We start from the raw sequence: 22,560 nt of genomic DNA, 5'->3' as shown, positions 1-22,560 counted from the left end.
ACACAAGTTTCTTCCTGGCATTATGTCTCCTTAAAAATTCGCAGCTCGATCATAGTTGAACACCAACCTTCCGCTTCGTTCCGCCGGAGAGTTGTTTCGCTCGCTTTGCAGCGTGCTCTTGAATGTTCAGCTTCTCCATTAACCTGAAACAAGCAAGGGAACACAGCTTAATTAGTGTTTACTTTTAAACCAAACGTTCAATTCACTTTCGTATGTTTATGCCTTAGTATATGAAGTTGTCATACCGAAATCAAAAGCAGGATAGGGTCACATCTGGATAGCAACAACTTGTTGTTCTCTAATCAGCAGGGTTGTTGTAAGAATCTTTCGTGTATTACCCAACTGTTTGAACTTAATGCTGATATGCATACTAATCTGCATTCTTTCAAACAAACAAGCACAGTCTTCAAAGACTTTTAAGAATCCATTGGCCGGGTCCCCCCCCCCTCCCCCCGCCCCAATAACAGATTAATATACAAACTCACATATCGAAACGTCAACAGTAACATTGTCTCCTGGACTCAAGCATACCTGTCACATCGTGCTCAATATCTGATCGTCGATAATGCACCACCCTTCCTCAGTATTTCGCCTTTGGCGTCCCTCATGGTCATGTTCTAGGGCCGCTACACTTAAAAAAAAAAAAGTCAGTGCTTCTACTTTCCCGCGCAACACTCGGAGAGCCAATCACCTCAACATATGGAGGCAGCTCAGCGATTGACGATGCCGAAACTATGTTTGGACCACGGATGGGCAAAATACATGTAAATATGTATCAAAGTACAGATACAAAATACTTTGTCAAAACGTATTTAGTTACAAATCTAATTACATTTCCAAAAAAGCATTTAAATACAAGATACAAATACAACCAAATGTATTTGGTCTCCTCCAAATACTTTTCCAAATACATTCCTCAAAATTTGCGTCAGCGACTGCAGGGCACCTGCAACGGGTTTCTGGGTATCTCATTTTAATTTTGCATCGCACACTCGGGAGTTAGTGTGCGAGGCTCTAGTAACGTAATAGAAATATAATTTAAAAAAATGTAATCAGCTTGGACGTAATAGGTGAAAAAAGTACAGAGCTTCAAGCAGCTTTTTTTGTCGATTACATTTCGGTATAGAACAACGAAGAACCGAGACGACCAAGACGCGCAGCACTAGCTAGAGAATTTTTTATTGTTACAACTCGCACCAGTTATGAAAATCTGGACGACCCGCGCATTTAGAATGTTCCAGGCAAAAGTATGGATGAAAATCAGGCTGGAAAGCATCACAAGTTGCCACAGGCACTCATTTAGCCAGTCTGCCTGTGAACGTCGATTTTGTCACTATTCTTGCCCTGGACTAGCACCGTAATCACAAAGTCACTAAACGCTTGTGCTCGATTGAGACACTACATTCGGTGCAGAACGTAGTTTTCTTCCTCCTCTGGACAGTGACAATAAATTTGAGGGATGTATTTTCGTCCACAAAATTGTATTGAATTACAAGTGTATTTGAAATACCCACGTTTTAGTATACAAATACACACGTCAAATACATTATCAAATTTGTAATTAAATACAAATGCAAAATACACAAAGTATTTGAGATACATATTTCAAATACTTGTATTTGAAATACTGCCCATCCCTGGTTTGGACCCAAAAAAGTTAAAGCCGTTTACAACTCCCTGTAACACCAAATTAGAGCGCAGCTCGAGGAGGAGGGAAGGATATTCAGGGCCACGTGACCTCGGGGGGGGGGGGGGGGTCACGTAAACTGGGGTGTGGTCACATGACATTGGGGGTCACGCGACCCCCCCCCTGAGGTCACATGACCCCCCGGAGGTCACTTCACTCCCAAGGTCACGTGGGGGTCACGTGACCTCGGGGGGGGGGTCACGCGACCCCTCCCCCGAGGCCACTTGACCCCCAAGGTCACGTGACCCTTTCCCCAAGGTCATGTGGGGGGTCACGTGACCTCGGGGGGGTCACGTGAGACATCGGGGGGTCACATGACCTCGGCGGGGGGTCACGTGACCCCCCAGAGAAATTTTTCCGCTAGATTTAATGGGGAAATTTTTCGGTTAAATTTAGCGGGGAAATTTTTCTGCTGATTTAGCGGGGAAATTTTACAGCGCAGCTCTTAGGCGCCCGTTTCCGGCTTGAGCGGTGTCGCCGTCGCCGTCGGCGTGACTAAGGTCACCCTAAGGTCACGTGACCCACAAGGTCACCCCAAGGTCACGTGACCCCCCAGGTCACGTGACCCCTCCCAAGGTCACGTGACCGTCCCAAAGTCACGTGACCCCCCGAGGTCACGTGGCCCCTTTCAAGGTCACCTCAAGGTCACGTGACCCCCGAGGTGACCCCCAGGTCACGCGACCCCTTGAGGTCACGTGGCCCCCCTCCCCAAAGTCAAGTGGCCCCCCCCCCCCCACCCGAGGTCAGGTTACCCCCCGGAGCACATTAAAGAATAAGGGGAGGAGAAGAAGGAGGAGGAGGGGTCTACCCTCCCCTCAGTACCCTTCCCTCCTCCTCCTCAAGAGCTCCGCTCCAATTCGGCGTTACACGGAGTTGTAAACGGCTTTCTCTTACAACAATCTAACAAAACATTCGGATATTTAAGAAGGCATATTTTTCCTGTGAATTCCTTTGTTAAATATTTTAGCTCATATTACTCTAGTCAGAACTAAGCTGGAGTATACAGAACCCATTATTTTAAAACCAACACATTTCAATGCTCACTCCTCCATTATGCATATTAGATGGTAATAGCCTGCCCTCAAGCTTGGTAACTGGCAGTATTTACAAATGTTTTTCGCGCAATATTTCTAAAATGTTTGAATAATGTTTACATAATGTTTCTTGACATTTTTTTTCGTTTTTGCAGTGTTTTTTTTATTATGGGTATTGTAGAATATCGAATTTCACGCCCTCTATTGAAATGCCTTTCTCAAAAAAAAAAAAAGATTAAGGCGAAAAAATTCAATGAAATGAAACACAATAAATTTGGGTACGTTACTGCTAACAACTTTCACGACACTTTTGCAACATGCACTTCAGGCCAACAAGATTTCTGCTCTTGGCATAAGTAGATGCTCGCCTTGAATATAAAAAAGGTAACAACGGAGTCATTCCTGGTAGCCATTATGATTGACCTCAAGGCATCTTAAGCAACTGGCAACAAAGAACATGTCGGTGAGCAGGTGAAATTTTTGAAAATTTCTCGGCTGCCAGGGAGTGACGGACCGGCTCCAAGTACACACCTTTTTTGGTGGACCATTGCGACAATTTTTTTGCCGCACTCTATCACTTTGAGCAGTTCGGTTCAATCAGGTGACCTTTGTTAAAACTTTCTAGTTTCCAGCATGAGACATAAATTTCCCCTGAATCTTGGACACGAAAAAACGTTTGGGAACAAGCCGGTGCGGCCGAAAAACCTCGTAAGGCCCTCAAAAAACTTCTTTACGCGAAGCAGATCAGCCATGCTGGTTGCAGTAGACAGATCATACTTGTGGCGTCTGCGGCCATAGCTCCGTGCTTACCACGCAGTGGCGGGGCCGATCTCTTGGGACTTGATTCCCCTGAGAGCACCGAAGAGATGCAGGTGCTCCTGAAGGGTGAGGTTGTTCCAGAGGGCGTCGTGTTGGGGACAATAGCCCAGCATCTTGAACGCCTGGCACATGTTGGACGTGATCTCGAAACCGCCCACGGCCACCTGGGATACAAAGGGGAGCAAGAAAATGGAAGTAATTTGCCAGAATAACGTGAGAATTCTAGGAATAAATGTAACCCCTGGAGCATTATTTGGTCATCAGCCATTATAATGTGCCATACTGCTCATTGTAAAGACCTCCACACACACTAAAACGCCTGATGCTCAGCTACCTCACCACAGAGCGTATGAAGGGTCAATCTATCTTATAATAATTATGCTATTCGTATGTATAGACAGCCGGAAGTTAGTCAGCCTCAGGGGGCGTCTGGTGTCACAGCTGCAGATGAGAGATGAAGCCAGCGTGGTACGACCGCGTCTGGTGTCTTTAACGTGCACGACGCAGTAGTGATACACGACCGCACGCCGGTACGATGCTCATCCAGATTGAAACGGGCGGGGGTGGGGAGTCGCAGCGGCAGCTCCGACACGTCACGGCGAAGTTGCTGGGCATTGGTGTCGCGTTCGCGCACCGTGGGGTCTTGACGACGAAGCCTCTCGGCTTCGTTTTAACGGGCATACACCTCACTGTTCTCCCTGCGGCGAACGGCGAGACGCGTGAGTGAGTCTTTCAGCGTCTCACAACAAGCACGATGATAGCACACGGCGACGCCAACACACACGCGTCTGCCGCTTGGCGCCGTGTACTCCCGCCAAGGTTCAGCGCGTTCGCCGCTTGGGGCGGCTCAAGGACCCACTGACGACGCCGTAATGCGCAAGTCTTGTCTTCTACGTGGTATCGGAAGGGTGGATATGGCTGAACACTAGTCAATGGGTGGCGGCTTGCGCCACCAAGACGAGGCTTTTAAACTCAACAATTAACTCCGATTAAATCCGGAATAAATTAGGAAAGGTAAAGAAATTTTCTGACGTCACACTAACTGTGGCCAACTAGCGGGTGCTACTCGAGATCTACACGCAAATGGCCCTTAAAGGGACCATTAAACGATTCTCAAATCGAATTTCATCCACCGCACGTCGTAAAAGGTGTAAAAAGAAACTCAAAAACACAAAAATAGAGAGCCAAAAAAAAACTTTTTGCTATAGAGCTTTCAAAACAAAACCGGACTCTTCTGCGCCCCCTTTCCTTTGAAAGGTCTCTGCCTTTTTACTGCGATGTGTCCGCGGAACCGCAGCACGTCAGCCGAATCCACGTCGCCTATTGGGTAAGACCCTACCTCACCAGCACCGCGATCATAAACAATAAAGAGCCGGCGGATGTTTCCTAAAAGTTTCGTTAAATATTATTCAGATCCACATTTTGTAACAAAATTAGAGATGTGATGAAAATTGACGAATTTGATAATCTATCGCGTGGTAAACGAGGCAAGAAAAAGACCCTACTGTGCCTGCGCAGGCAACCGACGAGCGTCGTCCGCTAAACGGGTTTGCTCCAGGCCGCGCTTTCTTCGCAAGGAAGACTTTTGTTTTCTGGCTGTTCAAGTAGTGTTTACATTGTTTGTGATCGAACGCTCGTTGGCTAGCCGAAAGGCTGCAGTGTACCGAAGTGCTCGAATTACAGTTTCTGCAGTCCGGTGGTTAAAAAGAAACAGTTGCAGTTTCACCGCTTGCCACTCGATGAACCACGTCGAAGCACTTGGTGCAGGCTCATCGGTTTGAGGGACCCCGGGTCTACGGCCATTCGTGTGTGCTCGGAAAAGTTTAACGCCGAGCGTGATTACAGCCACATTCGCATGTTCTCCGCGAATGCGGGCAGGTTCCAAAAGGCCTCCGCCTGGAACCCGATACGATTCCGACGCTTCGGCATCTCCCCCGAGCAGGAAAGAGTCGCCAAGCGTCAAAGGACCACGGTGACTCACACCGCGAGCATCAAACAAATTTCACCATGTGGAGAATAACAAGTGCTTTAAGTGTAGACAACTCCATTGACAGTACAATATGCATTCGCTAAATTACTGTCGAGCCATTGCGGACCCGCAACCCCGGATCAGGCATACCGGCGTATGGGACTAGTCCCATGCTGTCGCTGTAGCGCAACATATCTAATTGAATTTTGCTCAGCTGCGATGTGTCCATAGCTATCACGGCGATGAGAGGCGCCAATTCCGAAAATACGTCGGTGACATCAGCGCCATCAGCGTAGTAAAAGCTACCGGCGCACCCCCAACTCGCCGCCGCTAACGCTCCCATTTTCCTACTGCCGAAACAACTTCCGGTTCCTGTGCCAGAGTACCGTCACAACCGTCAAAATTACGCCGCAGCTTGTTTTGCGGTCAGTTGGAGAGAAAGAAAAAGCCGATATTTCATTAAGTCTTTTGCGTAGAAGTTAATGAACCGAGACGAAAACGGATGCCTGTTCGGCATTCAGTGAACATTGAAGGTTTAATGTAAAAGTTATCTGGGCAAAAGTAGAAAGGTCATTTCATGGTCCCAGCTGTGGCGTAGCTCCGTGGTAACGCGCCCGCTTCACGTGCGACGGACCCAGGATAAAATCCTGAGAACACCGCAGCGGGCCATTTTTTTCGAGCATTTGGCGATATAGACGACGGACACCCTACGCCCTACTATGGCAACTACAAGGTGTCAAAAAAGGAAATTTACACGGTCTTTTTTACCGCAAAAATAATTTAGGCATCGCCGAACGCTCATTCTCCGCCCATAGGTAGAGCTAGAGGTTACAATCAGATGCCAAAGTTTCAGCCCGATCCGATAACTTAAACAAAAGTTATAAGTGATTTTCTGAAAATTTTAATGGGAAAATGGCGGCCAAATGAGTTTTCAAACACATGGGGCTCTATGGCACCAGAAACCGAAAACAAGCAAAAATGGGCTCCATTTTCTCATTGAAATTTTCAGAAAATCACATAACTTTTGATTAAGTTATCGGATCGGGCTGAAACGTTGGCATCTGGTTGTGACCTCTAGCTCTACCTTTGGGCGGAGAATGAGCGTTCGGCGATGCCTAGTTCATTTTTGCGATAAAAAAAAAAAAAAACGGTAATATTTTTTTTTTTTTTTGTGCACCCTGTATTTGAACTACAGCGACAACGGACGTCATTTCGAGTGGTTTGAAGACCCGAGAGTAACTATCGCTGTAATACAGTATGCATTAAAGATATGATTGGCACGACGAAGTGAAAGTCATGGCCATTAGGCCTGCACAGTTCGCGATTTTAGTGGCACTTTTTTTTTTAGTGCCTGTCATTTTTTTTTATCCTCTGTAGATTGCAGTGATTGGCCCTCTGCTCGCTTTGAAAAGAGGTAGAGTTTGTTTTAACGGGAACTGTTTACTGATTCAAAGGTTATTAAAACTAAAAAACTTCACAATAAGGGTCAATATTACCTCTAAATACTTAATATGTAAGGATAAGAAAACGGAGTACTTTCACAGACAACCACACTATCATTTAGCAACGACGAATGTTTATTTCCGGACACTAAAAATTTGCGCGTTGACCAGAACGGGCGACGGCTGAGTGAAAGGAGGTTACGAACGGGAGCGCTAATAAGGATTCAGTCACCGTATCGGTGATTGCCCACGTTTATGATTTTTCTGGCTCTGGCTCTGGCCTGAAAAATTCTATAGCACGTCTTTTCAGGGTTCACGATGCATATTGCCGCGTGCCCAGCAGGCAGCGCGGTCGTAGCCTAACGGTTATCGCGCTTGCCTCCCACGCGAAGGGCCAGGGTTCGATTCCTGGCCGCGGCTATGCATTTTTGTTAACACTGTAATGTGATGTTCTGGTGAAATCGAGAACCGTCTAGCTGATTTGAGGTCAGAATGTTCTACGCGTCGAACCTTCTACATCGAATGCTCCAGAAGCCAACGTTAGAAGGCATCGAGCGAGTCATCGAGTGATGACTCGCTCGATGCCTTCTTGCACTTGGACTAGTACTGCGCCCAGTCCCGCGTTACTTGCGTCCGTGTGAATTTCTGTTTCCGCATCCTGGTCGAAATGTCCAAGCACAGGAGGAGTCTGGAGTCGTCGTTTCAGTTCGTCGAATGCCTGCTGTTGCTCCTCGGCTCATTTGAACTTCTCGGCGTCCTTCGTGAGATTCGTAAGTGGTGCGGAAATCCTTGCGAAATCCCTAATGAAGCGTCGATAATAGGCACAAAGTCCAAGGAATCTTCGCACGGCCTTTTTTTCTGTCGGCGCTGGAAATGCCGCGACGGCGCGAGTCTTTTCGGGGTCTGGGCGGACGCCGTCGTTACTAACCACGTGGCCAAGGAACTTCAGTTCGTCATAGGCGAACCGGCACTTTGACGGCTTGAGTGTGAGTCCGGCGGTCTGAATGGCTTGAAGAACAGCTCGGAGTCGTCTCAAGTGCTCGTCGAAGTCAGCTGAAAATACTACGACGTCGTCAAGGTAGACGAGACAACTCTGCCACTTCAGTCCTGCCAGTACGGTGTCCATGACACGCTGGAAAGTTGCTGGCGCTGTGCATAGTCCGAAGGGCATCACCTTGAACTCGTACAGTCCATCCGGCGTGACGAAGGCTGTCTTCTCTCGGTCCCGTTCGTCGACCTCAATTTGCCAGTAGCCGCTCTTCAGGTCCATCGATGAAAAGTATCGAGAGTGGCGCAGCCGGTCTAGAGTGTCGTCGATGCGGGGGAGTGGGTAGACGTCTTTCTTCGTAACCGTGTTGAGCTGCCGGTAGTCCACGCAGAACCGAAGAGTTCCGTCCTTCTTCTTAACCAGCACGGCTGGAGAGGCCCATGGACTGCTTGAAGGTTGGATTATGTCGTCATTCAGCATCTCTTGAACTTGCTGATAGATCACCTCCCTTTCCTTAGCGGGGACTCTGTACGGCGATCGATGCACAGGGCGCGCGTCGTCCTCGGTAACGATGCGGTGCTTGGCAACCGCGGTCTGGCGCACCTTCGACGACGTCGCAAAGCAGTCGCGGTATTCGGCGAGGAGGTTAACCAGCTGGCGCCGTTTAGGGTCCGGAAGCTTAGGGTCAATGTCGAGCTGCGCTGGCGACGTACTGTCTTGCTGGGGCGGCGAGGATTCGTCAGTAATCGCGGTGATTTCGGCGGGGTCTCGGAGTTTCTCGACGTGGCCCACGGCTGCACCTTTCGTGAGGTGTTGCGTTTCGTTTCGGAAGTTCGTCACGAGGGCCACAGTCCGCCCATCCTGAAGTTCAGCTACTCCCCTTGCGACGCCTATGCCTCTTCCCAGGAGCAATTGGAGGCTTCCCTCGAGAAGAACTTCGCCACAGGAAGCTTCATCGATCCCGACAAGTACGAAAACACTCGACAGCGGTGGTAGGTTTACGTGATTTGTGAGGGCTCGGACCGTGGGTGACGTCGCTTGGGGTTCCTCCGCTGGTGGAGCAGGTTTTCATAGTGTCAGCCGGTTTGTTCCGAGGTCGATGACGGCGCCATACTCGCAGAGAAAGTCCATTCCGAGGATAACGTCCCTCGAACAGTCTTGCAGAACGACGAACTTGACAGGGCACGTTTCACCGTGGATCTCGACGCGAGCAGTGCATCTCCCGACTGGTGTGATGAGATGTCCTCCAGCGGTTCGTATTTGGGGTCCTTCCCACGGCGTCATGACTTTTCGAAGGCGGCGGGAGAGCCTCCCACTCAAGACTGAGTAGTCTGCTCCGGTGTCCACGAGTGCCGATGCGTCGTGGCCGTCGATGACGACGTTTAGGTTGTTGGACACCGTTGCAGGCGCGTCGTAGCGATGCGTGGCGTCGGGAGAGTGGGAGCGCTCCGGCGTTCTTGGAGGCTCTTTACTCGGGTCGTCTCCGGCAACGGCACCTCCAGGCGTTGCCGCACTTAGTTTTCCCGACGAGATAGGGGGGACAGGCTGTCACGGCGCGATCGACGGAAAGGCGACGCGGAACGTCGGGGGGATGGAGAACGGGAACCTCGTGGTGCGGTGGGCGCTGGTGACGGAGGGCGACGGAGGTATTCCTCGATGTCCCTTGGTCGTTCTCCAAAACGAGGTCGACGGTCGTTTGGAGCGAATCCTCGCAGGCCGAGCTGGCGGTAGGGGCACCTCCGGTAAACGTGGTCAGCCTCCCCGCAGTGGAAGCACACCGGGCGTCCGTCATCCGTGCGCCACACGTCGGTCTTTCGAAGTCCACGCTGCTCTTAGCGCGGCGCGTACTGCGGCGAAGAGACTTCTCGTTGGGGTGCAGATGGGTACTGCCGAGCAATAGGAGGCTGCGGACGACGAACAACGGCAGCATAGGTCACAGCTGGTGGTTCCGGTGCGGCGTCGGCAAGAACGTCTGGCTGGAGCGCTTGCTGGACCTCTTCTCGAACAATCTCGGCGATCGAGAGTGAAGCTGGACGTTCGGCGGCAGGTATCAGCTTCTTCAGTTCCTCACGGACGATGTCCCGGACTATTTCTCGGATCCCCGGAATATTGGAGCTGAGGGCGCAGCTTGACGGCGTAGGTGCAGCGACGGCAGGGGCTCGATGGAAGTGAGCGGCTCGTGCTTGCAGGGCCCGTTCAATGTTGGTCGCCTCTGTTACAAACGTCTCGACAGTGGTTGGCGGGTTGCGGACGAGGCCTCCGAAGATGTCATCTCGTACACCTCGCATCAGGATCCGCAACTTCTTTTCGTCGGTGGCTTCAGGGTCGGCGCGAGTGACCAGGCGCAGGACATCCTCGACGAAACTGGTGATGGTCTCGTTTGCGCCCTGGGTTCTCATTCGAAGAAGGTCCTCGGCCCTCTCCCGTCGATACTGGTTAGTGAAAGTTCGCCTCAACTCATTCTTGCAGGCGGTCCACGAGATCAATGATGTCTCCCGATTCTCGAACCAGTGCCTGGCCGTTCCTTCGAGCGCGAAGTAAAGGTTCTGCAGGCGCTGGTCCTCCGTCCATCGGTTGTGCTGGGCCACCCGCTCGTACTGTTGAAGCCAGTCCTCGACGTCTTCGTGGGCGTCCCCGTGGAATGGCGTCGGAGTCCGAGGTGCGACTGGCAGGTAGATGAAGGCAGGAGCGGCCGGGGTCTGCGACTGCTGGCCGTCCATCGTCGGCTTCGTTGGCTGCTTGGTCCTGGGTGGCAGAAGTCCGTATTCCGGGTGTAGACCTTGGGTGCGGCGACTGGTCCGAGTTTCAGGTTCCGCGTCGGGTGGTCTTCTCACCGGGCTCGGAATCGGGCTTGCACTGCGGGCCCTGGGAGGGGAACGCTGCACGGGCATGCGCTACCCCGCACCTTCACCAAAATGTCACGGGTGGTGACCAAAAATTAGGAAATAAACAGGAAGAAATAAACGTTTAATGTGGCGAACTTGTGCAAAAAAAATAAAAGGGGTACAACGATAATAACAGAGCGTCGCGGGCATCGAAGTCGGCGGAGCAGCACAGTCGAACGCTGGGGCGAAACTGGCTCCGGCTTGCCCGCGGAGCCGCTTTTGTACACACGTCGGCTTCTGGAGCATTCGACGTAGAAGGTTCGACGCGTAGAACATTCTGACCTCGAATCAGCTAGACGGTTCTCGATTTCACCAGAACATCACATTACAGTGTTAACAAAAATGCATAGCCGCGGCCAGGAATCGAACCCTGGCCCTTCGCGTGGGAGGCAAGCGCAATAACCGTTAGGCTACGGCCGCGCTGCCTGCTGGGCGCGCGGCAATATGAGACGTTCTGTTTTGCTTTTTCGATGACGAATGTTTCAATGATTTCCCATCCGAATCACTGAGGATATGTTTGTTCCCAGGACCTTGGTACAGTCAAATTTTGGTACACACCCAATACACTTCTTCGCATGAGAAGCGATGAAATCTGTACGATGGTCGGTTTTTGATGTTGCCTCGTTTTGATGCACTCGTGGACGGTCTTTTATGCAACGACCAGTTTGGCCAATGCATTCAGCTCCGTACTTGAGGAGCATCGAGAACACCTTCTCAGTCGCACATTCTCTGAAGTGGGTGTGGTGTTTGTTATCGAAGGGCGGCTTGGCCTCCTTCCGGTTGACTAAATGAAAGAGTGTGGTTGTCTGTGAAAGTCCTCCGTGTTGTATTCCTTCTAAATTAAGTATTCATAATCGCACCACTCTCGCCTTAACCAGTCCTCCTCTAAAGATCACAAGCACGTCCGATCACGGCTGTTTCTGATGCACATGTGTTATTAACTTATCCAATTGATCAAGCAGTTCAGCTGAAAATTTGCTGTACGCCATTGGAAGCCACTGATCCACTTGACCATGAGCCTTCGATGACCTTAAGCTTTGGAGCTCATTTTTAATTTACGCGAATCGTAATAAAAACGCCTAAATTTAGAAATCACACGGCACGCAATTCTAGGGTGTACCTGCATATAAAATAAGAAGGATACAACTAAAAGGTATTCGCAACTTTCACGATCTATAGAGGGCGCGCTGAAGCCTATAAAAATGCTGGTGTCATCTGGGTGACCGACGTTCGAAAGCTGTACGCGGTTAGGTTAATGACGTCTCAAGAATTCTACCTTGACTTGATACGAGTGAGTTTAGACCATACATTATTTGTGTATGTCAAAAAACCAAGAAACTAGACAGCGATATTGTCACACCGTAGAAACACCGTAAGTTGCGAATGGCAGTCCGTGTCCTCATTATTTACGGAAGTCCAGTAGGTACGAAATCTTTCGGCTTACAATACCAACACTGTATTACAAGGAGCATCAGTGTCGTAAGAGTAAGTACTACAGGGTCAACCTGCACCGTCTCACCCTCCCGCTGGAAGGACTTTCCTCCCCGACGATGACCTTCATGGTGGTCGTCTTGCCTGCCCCGTTGGGCCCTAGCAGGCCGAAGATGTCTCCCGTGTCGATGGCCAGGGACAGGTTGTGGATGGCCACCTTCACGCTGTGCCGGGGCCGGCACTGGCTCCCTCCTTCGTACACCTTGCGCAGCTCGTGCACGTACACCACGGGAGGCTGCGTTCATCGTTCATAAGCGTTCGCAGACTCTTCCAGCGACAGCCACTGAGGAACAACCTCACCCGTACTCGGCACGCCAGATTAAGACACGCCGGACATCGTAATTCAATGTAACCAATGGATAAATAAGTTCACTTTACTTTGGAAATGCCAATCTTCCAAGAGAAGCACCTATACAAAAAGACAAAAAAAAAAGTAACGCCAGATAGGTTTTTCCTCGGTATGCAGACTTCGCACGTATCCTATCACGCGAGCCGAACGATAACGCCCCAAAACATTCATTGAAAACCCATATCATTGTAAAAATCTTTATTAAATCTGTATTGCTGACCTGAAACATGAATATATGATTTAACATTCGTTGGCACGCCTCAAAAATAAAAGAATCTTTTTTTGTACACCCCAGGTAAGAAGAACATATTTCACTTCCAACCGATTCACCCAGGCATGTAAGTGTCAACATGGTAGAGCTTTGATTGGGCAGAAGACGTCAGGAGCTCTGTGATTAGTCAACCTCCTGGGCCCGTTTGCTCGAAGCGCTAACCGCGGCTAAAGTTAGCCGCAGTACCCAGGAGAGAGATTTCGAAATCACGTGACTGGCTCGGTAGGGATGCGGGGAAACATGGCGGTACCCCGGTGAGTGAGCGCCGCTCGCTTTGGAACTAATATGTCGTTGTAGCTGCAATATCGGGCGCGTTAGTCAGCAACGAAAAGTGCATGAGGCTTTCGCTTTGCCTTATTTCACTTAAATCGCAAAGCATAAGGAATGACCTCGCCGCATTTTTTAGATAGTCTTTCAATTCTGGACATTGCTAAGCCTAAATGAACGCGATAATTGTCGGCATGGCAACGTCTGTGGAAAGTGGATTGCCTTGACTCAATCGACCGGGTAGTTACACACGTTGCACGTGCTAGCGTCTGCAGTAGTAATTGTTCTAAAGCAAAAAGTCTAAAACAAAGTTTGCCTTGCACGCTCGTTCGTCAGAGCCTTATTATGATTATTTACTTCGACTCTTTTATAAGAGGAAGGCCAGCGCGAGCGGACCATAGAATTACACCTCCACCGTTCTCCTCGATGCTTGGGTTTTGTGTGCTATCAATTCGTTCGTGCTAACGAACGAATTGTAGCTCGAGGAATAGCAAAGGTAAGACGTAAGGTGCGCGAAGTAACTGGGTACCGGTTGTCTCAGTTTAACATCGCAGTGCCGACGATGAGAAGACTGAATGACTGCTTTCGAAACGCAAGTTTCTTTACCTGAGGGGGGAAACCGACTTCGGAAATAAACACAGTTCGCGGAAAGCTCGTGTTACGCTTTTATTTGCTGCTGCTCTCGATCCGTACAATAGACGTAGCGTCCTCGTTAAGCCTTATTGAGCTCGATTTGCTCAATTCGGGGCCGCCATAGTGAGAAGCAGGCGACGGAGGAACTTTGCTCCCCTGCTTTCAGGACGAAAGTTTCTCCCTTTCTGAAGGAACATATATGTGTCAAGAGCGTTCCTCTCTTTTGGGGAGGACTATAGTGACCCTTTTTTCTAAAAGTGCATTTTCCATAAGCTCCAAATTCTGCGAACTACTGTCTGCGGAGGCTAATGTTATATTTGCTTTTGCGTGCACTTGTTTTGGCCATTTCCTTTGCAACTCTCTCATTTATCAGTCATGCGCTCTAACATTTTCTTAGGCTGCCGCATATAATCGCGAGACTGTTTTATATATGCATACTACACATCTTTACAACTTGGATAATATCCAATGGATGTCTACTTTTGCTTGAGTTGGGAACATCGCATTTCACTACGAAATTAACTGTTTACATGCTTTGCACGTGACGTCATCGCACTCTATACTGGTGGTCATCGCGATTTGTTCTTGCGGAGGAATAAAACCTGGTAATGCAAAATGCACGCTGGAGAAGGCATGCGTTCAGCAGCAAGGCCGCCGCAGTAGCAGCTAATGTAAGGTCAGTGCACGTCATGTATTTGAGATGCACACATTATTATTGCTTGGTGCAGCATTGTGAGGAACGGGACGAGCGCACTCTAAAAAAAAGGGTATCACCTTACACCCTTTTGTCCCATATAATGCACCCCAAAACTTCATTTCGACGTACAGCGCCCTATAGTCGAACAGACGGCACGAAATTTTACCAGGGGCTTGATAACGGTGCGATATAACTTATTAAATTGCTAAAGTACGTATCAAAGACCAAAGAAAGAAAACACGGAGTTTTTGCAGTACGGCCAAGAAAAGTCCGACAATCTTTTTTGTAGTCAATAATACGTACCTCAGCTATCTTAATAAGTTGTACCACACGGCTATCAAGCCCCTCGTAAACTTTGGGGACGCCTGTTTGATTATGGGGCGCTGTACGTCGAATTGAAGTTTTGGGGTGTATTATATGGCACAAGGGGTGTAATATTACACCTTTTTTTCTGAGAGTGCATCTGCCAGCACAAAACGCGCTTTCTGGCAAGAATGCTTTTGAAAACTAAGCAGTTTTTGAGGCCACGCTCTCCTGTCTTTGTGGTAGACGTGGGGCCGAGGAACCTCTACAACACTGATGTTTTTGAAACTACCAACTCCTCCTTTTCTTTTTTCGTTGCTCTGTCAGATAACACTTCTTATTCTTGAGGGAGTGTTGACCCTCCTTCGTTTGGGGATGTTGATTCGACAATTACATTTGTGTTACCTGTTAACAGTAGTCCTCCAGTGCTCTTGTTTCGCACCCAAAAACTGTAAAGTTTAAACGAAGTACCGAGATGGTGGAAGCTTGCACTCTCAAAAAAAAGGGTGTCAAATGTGTATTCTTATACCATTTGTCCCATATAATACACCCCCAAACTTCAATTCTAGGTACAGCGCCCTACAGTCGAACACACGGCCCGACATTTTACGAGGGGCTTGATAGCCGTGTGGTGCAACTTATTAAAATAGATAATGTGCGTTTTACTGACCACAAAAGAAATAATTGGAGTTTTCTTGGCCCTACTGCAAAAACGCAGTGTTTTCTTTATGCGGTCTTTGATGCGTACTTTAGTTATTTAAAATGTTGTACCACACGGCTATCAAGTCCCTCGTAAAATTTCGGGCCGTGTGTTCGACTGTAGGGCGCTGTACGCCGAATTCAAATTTTGGGGTGTATTATATGGGACAAAGGGTGTAAGAATACACCTTTTGACACCCTTTTTTCTTGAGAGTGTGGGGACGAACGTGAGGACGACACTCCTGTGAGACGTCGGAGCGGCTGTCAACGGCTGTCCCTCTGAGGTCACCAGGATCTTTCTTTCCCGGTATCCTTCCTGTACTCACTTGTAGTTATGTATAACGTCAGATTAATAAGTTATATTTAGTCCTTCCAATGCTTCTATTTTCGGGAAACAATCATGTGGTCATTCAGCAAAAACGAGAGCATGTTGGTGTCCCAGTGATGCGTAAATGTAAAGTGGGTCGTGCAACACTTTTCGTACTGCGATACACCCATTGGGTCTCCTCACCGCGCAACAACAGACGCAAAAAAAAGGCTTTCCCTTTTATAACTTGCAATTAACACCCCATGATCTGGCGCTACTTATAGGCCATCATTGCTCATCATAGTCATGCGCTGGGGGTGACAAAGCATAGAGCATAGGCTCAGCTTCAGACAGTGTTTGAAGAAACCCTTCAGCGGAGCGGAAAAGAAGACGAGGAGGTTCGGGGACTGGGCCCGAGCGCGAGCTACAATTTCTATCGGGGATTTTCGTTCGGAACTGGGAAGTGTGAGTAACGCAGCTACCGGTGATTAAAGTAGTATTTTTTCTTGTAGTCATCAACGCTTGTGACACCTTCTCATCTGGCCCATCGTACAGTCCTGATCCCGGGTTTCGGCACCAAGTGTGAGTAACGCAGCTACCGGTGATTAAAGTAGTGCTTTTTCTTGTAGTCATCAAAGCTTCGGCTCAATGGTTTCGACATTCTGGTGCCGAAACCCGGGATCAGGACTGTACGATGGGCCAGATGAGAGGGTGTCACAAGCGTTGATGTAACGAGGCTACAGGACAAGACACCATCCAGCTCGAGAACGCAAGGGACCATAACGATGCTGCCATGGATAGGCTGAAACAGAAGCGAAAAGCCCTGCGTTCACAGGTAACAAAGCTGCTGACGGAAATCGACACAGCTACCCAAACCAAACTGCCGATTGAGGAAGAGCCCAACGTCTTGCTGACTCGTCTCAACGCGCTACATGGTCAGCTTACCGAAACGGGCTCTGCCCTCGAACCATTGTTGGCAGCAAGTGACATCGAACAAGAGTATGCTCGGACCGTCGAGTACAGCGATCGTATCGTCACCTACTCGGCAAGACTGACCTTCAAGGTGCGGACCCTACACGAAAGAGCGAGTACAAGCGGTCAAGAAATCGCAGCAAACCACCGCAGTCCCACTTTGTCAGTCAAGGTCAAGCTACCAAAACTTGAACTCTTGAAATTCAACGGACAACGTCAACAATGGCAGCCCTTCTGGGAGCAATTCGAGCAGGTCATCCATGGTAACCCAGAACTGTCATCAGCCGAGAAGTTCCACCACCTCAGATCGGCGTTGTCGGGAGAGGCTGCTGCAGCGATTGCCGGATTGCCACCGACGGCCAGCTGGTATGAAGATGCGCGGGAGATCATAAAGTCCCGTTACGGCGACGAGGCGCTGCTAGTAGATGACCACATGATGAAACTAGCAGAACGGCAGCCAGTTCGGACCTCGCAAGACGTCCGAGGACTACGACGACTACACGATGACCTCCAAGCGCATATAAGAGGACTTAAGTCTCTAGGGGTTAACGAAGATTCTTATTCGACTCTCCTTTGCCCCCATGTACTTCGGCTGTTTCCAGAAGATCTTGTGCTAACCTTCCACAGAAATGTCGTTCGGAAGAAAGAACAGCGTCGCCCGGACGATGTGGCTGTAAACGCGGCTGGCGAAGGAAACCGACACGCTGTAGAACAGTCCCAGGTAAGGCAACTACCATCACTTATGCAATTTCTGAGAATTGAAGTTGAAAGTAGAGAAAGAACGACAGTCACAAAAAAACCAGAATTAGGAGGCATAAGAAGTAAAGCAGGAAAAGAGAGTGGAGTAGCATCTCGTGCAGCAAAGCACAATTCAAAACTATGGACAAAAGGAACGGCCGCGACACTTCTACAGAAGAGTGACAAGCTGAGCTGTGTTTTCTGCAAGTCAGCAGACCACGAGACAGCTGTGCACAACAACGATAGGTCTTCCCGAGAAGAGGAAGATTTTAACGAGCTCGGGAAGATGCTTTAGGTGCACGAAGAAAAACCACCTGGCCAAACAATGCAGGAAAAACATTTCTTGCTCCAACTGCCAATGTCGACACGCATCAGTCATGTGTGACCCAACGTTCTTGTCAAGCTCAAGAGACGACAAAGGCAGACAAAAGGAAAAACTGACTTCTGCTGGTCCGGTGGCCCTACAATCTACGATTAAAGACGGGGTCAACAAGACCGTCCTCCTGCAAACAGCGACAGTGTGGAGCTTGGGACTGAAACAGCGCATCCTTGTAAGAGTGCTATTCGACGGCGGAAGCCAGAGGTCTTTTGTCACAGAACTACTCTCACGAAAGCGCAGATGCAAGCACCTGGGAAACGAAAGACTGACGGTAGGAGCATTTGGCGACCACATGACAGAACGAAACTTTCGCAGAGTTCTTGTGACTCTTGAAAATCAGAGAGGTGAAGTTTTCCGTCTGGAAGCCCTTGAGACAAGCCGTATTTGTGGTCAACGACTGCCATATCCAAGAGAAGAATTGCGTCGCCAACTGAAAAAAATGGGATACACGGCCGCGGACTTCTGCTAAGCTGAGGGACCCAACGGCGTGGACATACTGATTGGAGGCGATTGCTATTGGAACTTCGTCACGGGCCAAGTTAGGAGACTCGACGGAAAACTTCGAGCAATCGAGACGTCGCTTGGCTGGACCGTACACGGTCCAACAGAACTTTCAGCATCTGTCATCAAGAGCCCACGGACGGTCGTTCTCAACGCAACGACAAACAACATGGAGGCATCTGAAATAATGCAAAGGTTTTGGAACCTCGAATCGATTGGTATAACCGACGAACCTCATCCAAAGACAGAACCCGTGATCGCGTCTTACAAAGAAACAGTTAAGAAGATCGGTCTTCGGTACGAGGTGGCCCTCCCGTGGAAACCCGTAGTGAACTTAGACATAACAAACAAGTTGCAGAGAGGAGGCTTCAGCAGCTTACAAAAAAGTTAGCTCAGAACCCTAAGTTGATGAGGGACTATGACGCCGCGATTCGGAAGTACACCAAAGGTGGAATGGCAGAAGAAGTGTCAGATGAGCAGACTGAATCTCGGAAGTTCTACATGCCACACCAATCAGTTTGTTGCGAAAGGAGCACCACCACTAAATTGCGAGTGGTATTTGACGCTTCTTCCCATAGCAAAAGCTCGAAGTCGTTGAACGACTGTTTGGAAAGTGGCCCCAATCTGAACCCGGATATTGTCGCATTGCTTCTGAGCTTCAGAAGACATTGTATCGCGCTAGTGGCCGACACCGAGAAGGCGTTTCTTCAGATAAGTATAGAAGAAGATGATCTCGATGCGTTACGCTTCCTGTGGTATAAAACTACCCCACAGGTCGGAAGACCACTTCCTCCAATTCTCATCTGGAGGATGACGAGAGTTCCTTTTGGAACTACATCGAGCCCATTTTTATTGTCTGCGACAATAAAACATCACCTGGAAACAATGAAGAACGAGTATCTAGACACCGCGGCGCTGCTGCAAGATTCCATTTACGTGGATGGCATTCTTACCGGTGCATCCAGCGAAGAAGAAGCCACTAAGATCTTCAAGGAATCGACAGCAATTTTCGAGCAAGCGTCAATGAAGCTGCACAAGTGGGTGTCTAACTTGAAAACGCTCTTAAATGAGGTCGACTCGAATCACCACGAGGAACACCCATTGGGGCAGGTTGCGGGAGTTTTCAAGGTGCTGGGACTAACGTGGAACCCTGCCACAGACCTCTTAACATTTGCACCAGACGATGCTCTGAACTGCGTCGAGAAGCACTCAGTCACAAAAAGGTTTGTCCTACAGACTACAGCCAGACTCTACGATCCCCTAGGATTCATCGCGCCATTTGTCGTGCGAGCAAAGATCCTATTTCAACAAATCTGGAAACAGATGATGGAGTGGGACGACCTCCTGCCTCTTCACCTGCGCAGTGAATGGCACCGATGGTGTGCAAATCTTCCATTGCTATGTGACGTTGTGGTGCCACCTTTCTACAGACGGGGAATAGAGGGAGTGACGATCAGGACAAACCTGCACATCTTTGCCGATGCAAGTCCTCAGGCGTATGGAGCCGTAGCATACGTAACTATGACGAATGATTCCGGCACCACGACATCCACAATCCTGCTTTGCAAGTCTCGAGTGGCACCTCTAAAAGAACTTTCTGTAGCGAGGCTAGAACTTTTGGCATGTCTTTTGGCAACCAGACTAAGTGCCTACATTAAGACCAAGCTGCAGGAGAACATCCACGAAGCGCACTTGTGGACCGATTCGAAGATAGCTCTTCATTGGATCCTCGGAGAAGCAAACGACTGGAAACAGTTTGTAAGAAATAGAGTCGTTGAAATCCAGCGAAACTCTGAACCTTGCTCTTGGAAACACTGCCCAGGCAAAGAGAACCCGGCTGACCTGGTGACCAGAGGAATCACAGCCAGGGAGCTGCTCGACAGTGAAGTATGGTGGAAAGGACCTAGCTGGTTAACAGTACGAGAGCGGTGGCCAGAGAAGTCTGAACCGCAAGAATTCATAATAGAAGAAACAGAGAAGAAAAAGGTTGCAGCGTTACCCACGGCAACAGCAGACCCAACGATGGTTCCAGAAATTGAGCGGTTTAGCACAGCTATGCGACTTCGGCGAACAATGGCGTGGGTACTCCGCTTTATAATGAAGTCTAAAAGAATTAGCGCTCAAACTGGACCATTAACCGCGGAAGAATTGAACAGAGCCGAAAAATATATAATAAAGAATGTACAACGTAGAGCCTTCGAACAGGAGATAAAGAATCTTCAAGACGGCAAAAAACTACCGCCAGATTCTCCTATAAGAGACATTTCTCTTTGTTTGGATAACGATGAAATACTTCGGGTAGAAGGAAGACTACAGTTCTCTGAAAAATCCTTTGAAGAAAGGCATCCCGTTGTGCTGCCAAAAGACGACCACTTTTCGAAGTTGTTGATAACGGAAGCACATCGTAGACTATTGCGCGCGGGAGTGCGTGACACACTCGTGCAATTGCGGGAGCGATACTGGATCGTGAGAGCTCGTCAAATGATAAAAAAAGAAATCAAGAAATGCATCGCATGTCAACGGCTGAACGCCAGACCAATGTCAGAATTGACGGCGCCTTTGCCCGCAGATCGTGTCACAGAAGCGGAAGCCTTTGAGGTCGTGGGTGTTGACTTTGCGGGACCCATATGGGTCACAGCGAGGAAAACAAAGAGGAAGGCATATCTCACGTTGTTCACGTGTGCAGTTACTAGGGCAGTACACTTGGAAATGGTACCGGACATGACGGCAGAAACATTCCTGAGTGCGCTCCGACGATTTGTATCAAGAAGAGGCGTGCCAAGAGTGATCTACTCTGATAATGCGTTGGCATTTAAGAGAAGCAAGAAAGACTTAAGCGAGCTTTGGAATGTTCTACGAGATCAAGAAGTGCGGAATTACTTCGCAAAAAGCAGGATACAATGGAAGTTCATTGCAGAACGTGCCCCGTGGTGGGGCGGATTTTATGAGCGTTTGATCAGGTCAGTCAAGAACTCTATGAAGAAAGCCATCGGACGAAGAGTCCTGACAGAAGAAGAGTTAGTGACTCTCCTCACTGAGGTGGAAGCAATCATCAATTCTCGACCATTGACCTACGCGTACAGTGAAGCACAAGAGCCTCAGCCACTGTCACCGCCGCACTTCCCGACAGGGAAAAGACCTACGTCGTTACCATAACCGTTCGACTCCGACTTGCAAAACGGTGACGCAGAATCGCTGCGAAGGCTCTGGAAATTCAGAGAAGACTTCCTGAAAGAGTTCTGGCAACGATGGTCAAAGGAGTACCTAACGGAACTCCGATCACTGTACAAGACAAGGAGGTCAAACCGACATCTCAAAGTTGGGGACCTGGTTATTCTTCACGAAAGCCAGCAACCACGCCAGCTCTGGAAGATGGGAGTTGTGAAAACATTGTTTTCCGGAAGAGACGGAAGAGTACGAGTCTGCGAGATCCGACTTCCCGCTGGTGCGGTTGTAAAACGACCAATACAACTTGTGTACGGGCTAGAAAGCGGTTAAAAATGAACTTTGTTCCCTTTTTGAGGGTGGATGAAGAAACCCATCAGCGGAGCGGAAAAGAAGACGAGGAGGTTCGGGGACTGGGCCCGAGCGCGAGCTACAATTTCTATCGGGGATTTTCGTTCGGAACTGGGAAGTGTGAGTAACGCAGCTACCGGTGATTAAAGTAGTATTTTTTCTTGTAGTCATCAACGCTTGTGACACCTTCTCATCTGGCCCATCGTACAGTCCTGATCCCGGGTTTCGGCACCAAGTGTGAGTAACGCAGCTACCGGTGATTAAAGTAGTGCTTTTTCTTGTAGTCATCAACGCTTCGGCTCAATGGTTTCGACAGTGTTAGAGTACGGCTATTATCATCTTTAAAGAGGCCATGAAACAATATCGGGTTGGAATGTTCATTATTTTGGAGAGGCGAACTGGTCCTAATCGCCCAAGTATACTCGCACGCACCACCACAAATTTAGCAGCTCCTTTGTCGCGGTGAAATTGCGAAGATAAAAGGGGACTATTTCTTGCCTTCGCGAAGCTCGATGACGTAATTGTGGGATCGAAACCACCCGCCCGACAACAGTCGAGCGCGGCTCGTGGATTGGACACGAGAACTGCGTGAGCACTCGACTTCGGCTCGTAA

The 22,560-nt window shown here is 49.1% G+C and overlaps 1 protein-coding gene and 1 pseudogene across 1 annotated transcript in view; one reads left to right on the top strand and one right to left on the bottom strand.

Moving 5' to 3' along the window:
- The window catches only part of LOC8050788 (cholesterol transporter ABCA5), a 154,627-nt gene that overhangs the window by 27,267 nt on the left and 104,800 nt on the right, over positions 1–22,560 (bottom strand). Inside the window, exons 24-26 of the mRNA XM_042287791.1 lie at positions 12,344–12,550; positions 3,532–3,704; positions 68–143 (exon numbers count right to left, since the gene is read on the bottom strand). Coding sequence (XP_042143725.1) covers positions 68–143; positions 3,532–3,704; positions 12,344–12,550 — 456 coding nt within the window. The remainder of the gene's footprint in view (positions 1–67; positions 144–3,531; positions 3,705–12,343; positions 12,551–22,560) is intronic.
- LOC120842794 overlaps positions 1–22,560 on the top strand; it is a 133,808-nt pseudogene that overhangs the window by 79,757 nt on the left and 31,491 nt on the right.

This window comes from Ixodes scapularis, unplaced genomic scaffold, assembly GCF_016920785.2.
Source record: "Ixodes scapularis isolate PalLabHiFi unplaced genomic scaffold, ASM1692078v2 ptg000320l_1___fragment_1__unscaffolded, whole genome shotgun sequence".
Taxonomy (NCBI): domain Eukaryota; kingdom Metazoa; phylum Arthropoda; class Arachnida; order Ixodida; family Ixodidae; genus Ixodes; species Ixodes scapularis.
The sequence above is the reverse complement of the archived record's forward strand: the minus strand, read 5'-3'. Positions and strand labels throughout refer to the sequence as shown.